Source organism: Phyllostomus hastatus, unplaced genomic scaffold (genome assembly GCF_019186645.2).
Source record: "Phyllostomus hastatus isolate PE091 unplaced genomic scaffold, TTU_PhHast_1.1 phas_scaffold_317, whole genome shotgun sequence".
In the NCBI taxonomy this organism is placed as follows: domain Eukaryota; kingdom Metazoa; phylum Chordata; class Mammalia; order Chiroptera; family Phyllostomidae; genus Phyllostomus; species Phyllostomus hastatus.
In genome coordinates this window covers 16,501,181-16,511,454 of record NW_025334023.1, presented here as the reverse complement: position 1 = coordinate 16,511,454, position 10,274 = coordinate 16,501,181, and the positions used below count along the sequence as shown (strand labels likewise).

Sequence of the window (10,274 nt, the reverse complement as noted above, 5' to 3'; positions counted from 1 at the left end):
TTCAAGATAATAGGCCAAGATAATAATTCAAGATAATAATAATTCTAATGTCAAGAAAATTAAACTAACAAAATTTTCCATTTTGTACAATCTTTATATTGACTCACAGCAAAAGAAGGTTACATTAAAGTAGAAAAAGCATAAAGGAATGTCAAGTATCATTGATAGGCTTCAACCAAGGAGGGCTTCCTCAGCACAGACATCCCAGGTACACAGTCAGTTCCCTGACTTAGCCCTGCTCATGTGTGGCCAGTGTGTGAATGAAAGACCTAAAGAGGAAATTGAGCATGTCCTCTAGACACCTCCGAAGTGGGGAAGGTGTAATGAGGGAATGCCTTATGAAAGAACACTTCACAAGATCCATAAAACTTACACTTCCACTGTCCACATCAAGGAACACACCAACCCTGCCCAGATGTACTGACGAGTCACTGGGGCAGTGGTCCAGAGAGTGTGATGATTTTCCTCCTTCACACGTGAAAGGAGAAATGCATCCTGAGAGTCAATCAGTGTGCCATTCTTCCTCAGCCAGGTCTCCATACAGACCCCTACAGCCCAGTCCCAAGACTTGTCCACATGCAGCTCCCAGTAATGTTTGCCAGAGGTGAAGACCTGTGCTCCCCATGCAGCAAAATAGTTCAATGTTCTAGGAGCCAGAGACACATATAGATGGTCATGCATAAACCTCAGACTTCTCACATCATCAAACAGCCTGATAATTGCAGTTGGTTATTTCACTAGTGAAGGAAATTTCCACTGTGAAGAAAAGAGAATATTACAGTCAAAGTCAATGTTAAAAATAAAATTCTCTATGAGAAAAAGCATCTCCCTAGTGTCTCACTGGAAAAAGAATATCCCAACATTCTTAGAAGGGCAGTTCTGAATGAAAAATATTGGATTCAAGCAATGCTAACGCTATCTGCTGAAGAGACAAATATCTAATTATAATAGAAAAAAAATCTCCCTAAAATCCAGAGATCAGAGAAGAGAAGAAGGTCATGTCTACTTCTGACTGGTTACTTATCATGACGCCTGAAAAGCTGGACACCTGGGCAGTGCCACCAAGTCCATAGCAATAAAACTTACCTCAATCACCCCTTCTTGGGGGACAAAAATAATTTTAGGTTAAATAAACAGAGATTACTTTTCCAGGATATGATAACATTCCAGTTGACAATATTCCAGTTAATTAAGCAAGGTGACACTAAAGAAGAAACCTAAAGGCCTCCTTAGAAGTGATTTCATACTAATTGTCTGCCTCTGATAACTGGTTCCACCTGAGAACTTACTCTTCCTCTACCTGACATATTAACCCTCCAGGTTCAGGTTTACCATGGAGCTCTATGTGTGGCCTCACTGACCACCAATTTCCTTTATTGTTATTATTCATAAAAATCTTTGTTTCTGCATTTAGGTTTTTTTACATTTATGATTATTTCTGATTACATCCATTGTAATCAGAAATCCACACATTATAAGTCCAATTACTAAAAATATTTAAAACCTAATTCACTGCTCTTATTTTAAATTGGAATATCTTGAACTGCCATCCAGTTTTCTATGGCTCAGTGAACAACTGACATTTTGGGTGATGATATTTCTACGACTCAAGAAGCCCTTTTTTGGTACATGTCTTTTTCTCATTATATAAGTAACATCGTATTTATAAGTAATTGATAAGGACTGAGTCACATCTATCATTACAGCAGCTTTGATTTTATCTTTTACCATATTATAGTGACTCCATGACTAAGTACAACTATACATGCCACTTGGCAGGTTGTTCTCCTCTGCAAGAAAGAGGAAAAGATCATCCATAGAACAATCATAACTGAAGAACCCTGTCAGGTGGTCCCACCAATGAATGGGGCAACACTCACCTTGGAAGCAGTTGAGCCTGCCCATCAGTCCAGTAATGGGCCATGCAGGGAGGCTGGTCCTCAGAGGCTGAGGCATGTGAAGCTGCACCTGTACCTGCTCACTCCTGTAAAGGGGAAGATGCAATTAATCTTCTGGTGCCATCATCATTCAACTGAATGTTCTTCATCACAATCCTTTCATGAGATAGAATTGTGCTATTCTTAGGGACTCTCTCTTACTTTTCTCCTTTTCCTACTTCCACCCTCATTTCTCAGAGGTACTTGCCTCTCTTACTTAATTCTGAATAAATCTAGTCTTTGCACTCTCAGTTCATATTGATTGTGAAATATAAAACCATAAATGACTAGTCTTATAGAAAGGTTTGCATTGAGCCTGACAACACATAGCTCCTTCAGCCATAGATGTGAAAAAATACTAACTTCGGATCAAGAGGAGCAGAAAAACATATACAAACAGACTGCAAAACACATACAAACAGGTGAGCACACAAACAATTGAAAATACTCCAAGAAATTATATCTTCACTTTGTTAGAAGTGGCTGGATCACTTTCATGACCCTCATGAACCCAAGTTAGCATTGAAGAACAAGCTCACCTTCTCAGTTCATCTCCTAACTCATGTCAAAAACGAAAAGAGAAACTTAGGCTTCTTCAGAAGTAGGATATTCTGCCAAACCAGTCTGGGTTTGGGGACGTTTGGAAAAGTGCTGATCGCTACCACCTGCAAACTGCCTTGAAAATTTATTCTCCTTTTCCTCCCTTAAGAGAATCCTGACCATATCTGGTCAGAATCTAAATTCTTTTGTAAATATTTTTTTAAATTTATTTTTTACTCACATATCATTGGTATATAATCATATATTGGTTATATTAATTTAAGGTGTACAGTATTAATGAGTCGACATTTTTATACCTTACAAAGTCATCACAACACTAAGTGTAGTAATCATCTGTCACCGAGTATGCTTATCACAATATTATTGACTATATTCCCCTTCCCCCTTTTACCCGTTCTCCTCACCCCCTACTTTTGGTAACCATCTCTTTGATGTCTGTTTTTATGTTCTTGAAGAATTCGGAACACTGAGTGTGAAAAGAGGGAAGTGGCTGTGCATTGCTGTTACTCTCAGCTCTGTGCATAGGGGTCTTTCCTAAGGCTTGTCCTGAAAGATTAATACGCCCCAAATTAATGGCTAATGAAACCAATGATATCACATCAGGGGTAATATATGAGGGCTTTTACCAAATGTTTCTACATTGCCCACTTGCAGACCGGAATTAAAAGACCTTGAATAAGTTCTTCCTTTCTGGTGTTTACTCAAACAAGAAACAAACGTAGATTTTGAGAAGGAAAATGTTCCTTGTGGAATCCCCACAATCACAATTCCATCACATTTGCTTGCATGGTTAGGTCAGGAGAAGATTATATTAGTCCCAAGTGGGAGCCACTCTCCACCATGGATGCAGGAGATGAAGAAATATATACTTTCGGTATCAAATAAATGATGGAGATCAATGGTGTGTGCTTCCAATAATACAAAACATTCCAAGGCAAATGCTCCATTTCCACCTTAAGCAACTCTACATCTGGTTTCAGACACATGTTCATGAGCTCGTCATACATTGCTGTTAGGTTGATCTTCTTTTTTTTTTTAACTACTTTTTTTTAAGATTTTATTTATTTATTTTTAGAGAGGGAAGGGAGGGAGAGAGAGGGAGAGAAACATCAATGTGCGGTTGCTGGAGGTTATGACCTGCACCCAGCCATGTACCCTGGCTAGGAATCGAACCTGCGACACTTTGGTTCGCAGCCCGCACTCGATCCACTGAGCTACACCAGCCAGGGCCTAGGTTGATCTTCTTTTCAGCCATTTCGGCCTCAAGTTTCTCAAGTTGCTCAAACATTTTTGACCCTTCCTTACTGAGACTCTCTAAATAGTTTTTCTCCCTCATGGAGAACCAGTTGCAGTGTCTCAGAAAAGCCCTGGTTTCATCTTGGCATCCGTGGAGATACGCCTGCAGAGAGATGGATGTCCTAGATCACACACTCGGGCAAACTTTACTCACCTCCACTGAAACAGCAGATGCTGTACTGATTCATGTTCTCTACCAAGAAGCTTCATGTATCCTAAACTCAGGTTCCCCCCACTTGTCAGAATTCCTCTTTCCTTCACTTATTTTCCATTCTCTTAAACTATACCAACAGCCAATTATGTGCTTCCCTCAAACTACCTCCACCCACTTCATGAACTCCTGAAAGAACTGGAGGAAAGCTCCTCATTGCTAATTTCTTTCACACTCAGCCTCTCAACTCCGAAAGACTACATGCAAGCAATTAAAATTCATTGTCAATTAATCAACTCTTTCATGCAATATTCTGACTTCTGTGTTAGTAAATTGGTCTCTAGTGTCAAACTCTTCCTATTCTTGGAAGTATTATTGCATTTTACTCTCAGGATTAGGAGCCATCAGAAAAGATCTTCCTGAAATTCTCACTACCTTCCCTTAAACTGGTGTCCATCCTCCCAGCCTTTTCTCTGCCTTCCTTTTCTCTGTGGATGGGCTCCTGTCCTCCATCTGAAGCCACAGGCTCCCTATGGTTTTAAAGAACTTTGATTTTTATTCCATTGCCTATTCCCTCCCAGAAGTTGTGGATTCACTCTCTCCCTCCCCAGTCTCAGAGTTTTCTTTACTTCTTTCACTCGGTTTCATTTATTTTTTAAATATTACACTTTCTTTTGCTAGAAACACTATCATTCTCTAGCTCCTGTAATTCTCACCACCACAGGCACACTTCTTAAATTTCTGTTCACCGTTCCTTTTCCCCTCATGACTGTGTCAGCCTGATTCAGAGGGAAATACAGTCTCATACTTACCATCCAATTGACAGATATTCTGCCATCTTTACTGAGATTTCTTTGAATTTCTGGAATCTTTTCCCATAAAGATCTCATATGGGTTGCGAGCTTTGCCCGTTCAAAATAAAGAAAAGAACTTTAGCACCGGAAAAACAAATACATTTAGGTTTTAGACCATTAATGATGGAGATAATCAAGGGATGTTAGGTAAATGTACTTCAGGGAGAGAAGAAGGATCTTGATGTTTCCCTATTTGCTCCCACTAATGGTAAATTTTAGAAGATTTCAGGCTGTATAACCACACAGTGCAATATAGTCATTTTTCTAGGGAAACTGATCAGGATTTTACTTAGCATGTCTACTTCTCCGATATTGAGGTATCTTGCATCAGAATTTGGAGCTAGTGATACTTGTCTCCTGCCAATTCCAATCTACTTTATCCTTCTCTTTTTGTCCTCCATTAACAAATATGTACCCCATAGAAAATCCTTTTCGCATTTGTAGGGGTTTTTTTTTCCCTCAAAATGAGGTCTTTCCACTGACTTGAGCACAATGCTGTATCATCAAAATAGTGATGACCATTTACTTAATCACTCTCCCGTTAAAGGCAACCACCATGAAGGCAGGTATACAACTGCATTTTCCTCGCAGCCCCATCTCTGCTACTTAAGTTGGTACTTGACTCTCAGTAAGGAGAGGATTTAATAATCCTCATGATGATTCTCAGGTCCTTATGTTGTCTTGGCTGCACTCTCCTCCAGCTGTCCTTGTGCTCTCAGAGGCAGCACTTACCCAGTGTTCCTCAGCAGCCTTTTCTATGGGGCGGCATCTGAGAGCCTCATGCTCCAGAGCACTAGAGCAGTGCACACAGAGCAGACTCCTGTCATCCTCACAGAAGATTTGCTTTGTCTCCTTGTGTAGCCCACATCTATAGTGCGCAGAGCTCAGGAACGGCCGCAGACTGGCTTTCCTGCCATTAGACACTAGGTTTTTCAGAAGAATATTGGTTTCACAGTTTGTCTGCTCTGATGGTTCTCTGCACACAGGGCAGTGTGCAGGGCTTTCAGCTTTCTCCCAGAATGCACAGAGCCACGACCAACAGAAACTGTGGCCAGGGCCCGTGGTGACTGGGTCTGTAAGGTAATTCAGGCAGAGGATACAGGCAAGTTCTTCTTGAAAGGCTTGTGACATGTCTGAGTCCATTTTTCTGAGGGAAGAAAACTTGGAGTTTATTCCTCTGCCCAGAAGACACAAAGGTCTAAGCAAAGTTGGACTCAGGTTGTGGCTCAATAACAGCGTGTCTGGAGCCAAACAGGCTTGAGCGGGCATGTGACACAATTGGAAAGCAGAGACACAGGAAAGCTCTTACAGTCTGCAGAAACCATTCTTGGCTTTCTAACCAACACTGTCCACCTCTGCCCCCTTTTCTCCTGCATAAAAAGGATCCCCAGTTTTGTTGAGGTCTTCCTTTCTCCAAATTGCTTGAGTTTCAGGTGTTTGACCCAAATGTATAGCTCCAGCTGCTGAGGTATATTGAGTCTCTAAAGAACACACTCATTTCTTCTAAGGATTACATTTTGGAGGTCTTTAGATAGGTGTTAATAATGAATGATTAAGTTCCTTCAACCCTGAGGATAGGATTAATTTAACACCTTTGCTCATCTCCCTAAATGAAACTCTACAAACATAACCTAATCAAGAGTCACTGATTTTACAGCAAACCAGCCCTTAAATGCTGCTTTTATATCTAAATTTCTGGACATCAGGACTTTAATTTTTTAACTTACAAAAAGGCAGACAAGATTATTGGATCAGTTAGTGATTTCAGCAAATGTCTTTGAAAACTTGGAAATATGCTTTCCTATAGTTTGTTGAAATATAATCTGCTATGGAGGAGTGCTTTCTTTGACTCTCTGTTGGCTTGTCATTTTTTTTAAAAAGATTTTATTTATTTATTATTAGAGAGGGAAGGGAGGGAGAAAGAGAGAGAGAGAGAGAAACATCAATGTGTGGTTGCTGAGGGCCGTGGCCTGCAACCCAGGCATGTGCTCTGACTGGGAATCAAACCTGCGACACTTGGGTTCAGAGGCTGCGCTCAATCCACTGACCTATGCCAGCCAGGGCTTGGCTTGTCATTTTTAACATACTATTTTAAGAACTTTGACCCATCACTCTGGTCACCTGATACAGATTGGTCTTTGAGACTTCTAAAGCTTTTAAACTTTGGGGGGGGGGCTCTGAAATCTATAAGCATGCCCTTGTTGTTAGTGGGGAGCTTAAATTCATCATTTTATAGTTGAGAAAAAATCAGATAGGAAATACCTTTATGAAAAGATAGGCAAAAAGTCTAGAGAAAGCTGGAAGAAGAAGGTCATGTGGTTATAATGTGGAAAGGAGATCAGTAGCAACTCTTCCCTTCAATCTGATCTTAGGAAAAAGGTTACTCATTCACTTTGTGCTTCTGCATCCTCAGCCACTTGGAATTCTTCCTGTGGGAGGGTTTCAAGTCACCTATAGTTAATCCCCAAAGATGTCTGGGGAGCACCCACAACTAACGCTGACTGCATTAGCCTATTCCTTTTAAGAAGAGATATCGCATTTAAGGAAAGGAATCAGCCTTCAAGAATAAAAAAGGACTATCAAGAAAAGTTCATGTGACCCTATGGTTGGAAGATCAACACAGTTCCTAAAGAGCTAGGGTGGTGCAGGGGAGCTTCTTCTATGGAGTGACAGAAACTTTGCCTCAGCAAAAGATCTGCTTGATCTGACATTCTTTCTCAAAAAAATTGTGATAACATCATGGTTATCAAACACCAGGTAAGAACATACAGTAGAGGCTGTTATTTTTCCATGACATCCTCTTTAAATGCCTAACTATAACTCTGTATCTATCAGAATATGCATTTTCCCCCTAGGAAATGAGTGTCTGGGCTATAACTAATTTGTTTGTATTTATGTGTCTTATTATTTATTCACTGTTATGCTTACATTTTGATAAGAAGGTTTTCTATCTTATGTGTTATGTATTGTCTTATATCACAGGGGGGCAAACACAAGGCCTGTGGGCTGAATCTGGCCCTCCACCTTGTTTTATCTGGTCTGGCACTTTGTTTCTACCCGGAGGCAGTGCCAAGCTCCATGCCCCTAGTTAAGGAGTACTTACATTTATAGTCCTAAAATTACATTCGGCTCTTTGAAGGCAACCGTGAAGCTGGTGTGGCCCCTGGCGAAAATGAGTTTGACACCCTGCCTTATATGTTCTAGCTTGCAAGATTTTAAAAACAAGCTAGCATCTCTAAATTATTTTAAGGATCTTATCTGTCTCTCATTTATTTTTTTTCTAGTAACTAGTATTCTAGTTTCAGCTGGGGGTGATTTTTTTTTTCCTTCCAGGGGATCTGGAAACATTTTTAGTTGTCACTATGGGCATTAGTGAGGAAAGACCATGGATTCTGCTTAACATTTTATAAGACAAAGGAGAGCCTCATTCCTCCAAATGCCAGTAACTATGGAGAACAGGCAATCAGTAGGAGTCAGACATAAATGAAAGCTATGAGATTAAAATGCTATTGGTCTAAAATGTAATTATAAATAGGGTTCCCTGAATTCACATTAGGGGATTAGTCTAAATTCATTATCCACCAGAGAATGATATTTTGATTTGGGATTATTGTCACTGTGATTTAAGATGTTCTGCCTTTTAATCTGTTAACATATTTTCAACTCTGTGAATAATACATTGAGTGCATTCTTGGATTATTTCATTGCTTATTTATTAACAACTTGCACTAGGTACCGAGGAGCAGTCACAATCAAGATATACATCATTCTTACTCTCATGTAGGCTATAGTCAGGAAGTAAGGCACCAAACAAATAGGTACAGGAAGTTTAGTTGTAATTTTGGCTAATGCCATGAAGGAAATCAAGGCAGGAGAAGTATAATGCTTTGTAAACTTAGGCTAGCTTAAGGACATGGCCTTTGAAAACAGACTTGAAGGTGATAGGGTATGGTTAGGTGAGGATCCTGAGGTGGAAAGAAGTAAGTGCGGTAAGTTCAAGTGACTGAGAAAAGGCATTGAATTCAGAGGGAACAAGAAACACAAGTGGAGTGAGGTATACAGGCACCAAAATAATCAGGATTTTGTAATTTCAGAAAGTATTTTATATTAAATACATTTTCCTACCTCTTTTCTATGTTTTCCAAGGATTTGTTGGTATATAGACTTTTCTATAATGTAATCATCCCCTGCACATACTCTAACATGAACAGTGTTATTTTTTTTTCTTTCCTTCTCCCTATCATTTTTGCAAATTGTGCCAGCTAGGACTTCCAGGACAATATTGTAAGGACACAGTGGTCACGACTGTCTTTGTCCTCGTCTCTGATTTTAAAAAGATTGTCCTAAGAATTCCCACTTGCAATGGCATTGGTAATATTTCTTTCATAATTGTACTTCCTCAAATTTATACATCTTCCTTTTATTTAGAAATTTCTGAATGTTCTTATTGTGACAATATGTTGCATCACCTAAGACTTTCTCTAGGTCGTAGAAAATGATCAACATAGATGCTTGAGAACAGTGTGTTCTATAACTACAATAGTCCTCCCTTATCCAAAGGGGACATGTCCTAAGTCTGCCAGTGAATGCCTGAAACCTTCAAAACTACCAAATTCTTATATATTCTATGATATTTCCTGTAGGTACGTACCTTTTGACTTTCTGTAGGAAGCATAAAGTTAAGGAAGCACTTTATGGTTTCTTTTTGGCATATAGGAATGGCCATCACCACTATGTTTGGGCTTTGGTGCCATTATTAAGTAAAATAAGTGTTACTGGAACACAAGCACTATGACATCAGGACAGTTGATCTGATAACATAACCCCAGTGCCTAAATGACTAATGCATGGGTGGGGTACACAGCAGGGATTTAGCCATTCTAATAGATATGTAGTAGCATTTCATTGTTGTTTTTAAAGTTCTTTCTTTTTTTGAGGCATTTCTCTTTTAATATTTTCAACTCCACCATCCGTTTTTGGGTGTTTTTTTTTTGTTTGTTTTGTCTTGTTTTTTTTTTCCTATACCTGTTGAGTGAATTGCTGGTCATTTATTTTGTTCATTTGTAGTTAAATTATGGTATAATTGATGGGAAGATATGCTAGGGTAGAGTTTAAGAAGTAAAAGTTTAAGAACTTTTATTCTTCTCTTTTCTTTGAGCTGGGGGATATTAAACAGTGCAAGTGAAACATCTTAATGCTCATGTTGATCTCACTTCAAATTTGGGCCAATTTTTATTTATATTTTTAGGAGTAAATTAAATTATAGAGGGGACATAGCCCAAGGTAGAGTGTGATTATCTTGTTTATCACATAGAAGCGTAACTTTTCTTTCTCCACAGAAACATAGAATCACACACCCTGCAAGACATCTATCCAGTTATAATTCACCAAGTGAGCAGTGAGAGTGAAGGAGTTTGAGATCTTGCCGAGGTACCTAAACTTCTAGGACCACATACGTGACTCAAAGACTTAGAC

At 39.3% G+C, this 10,274-nt stretch overlaps 1 protein-coding gene across 1 annotated transcript; it reads right to left on the bottom strand.

Moving 5' to 3' along the window:
- Positions 1–229: 229 nt before the first annotated feature.
- On the bottom strand, positions 230–5,942 carry LOC123805366 (tripartite motif-containing protein 43-like). The gene is given in 7 exon segments (XM_045817830.1): positions 230–417; positions 420–717; positions 719–756; positions 1,881–1,984; positions 3,719–3,897; positions 4,758–4,859; positions 5,538–5,942. Coding segments are annotated over 7 exon segments (1,314 nt in total).
- Positions 5,943–10,274: the final 4,332 nt, after the last annotated feature.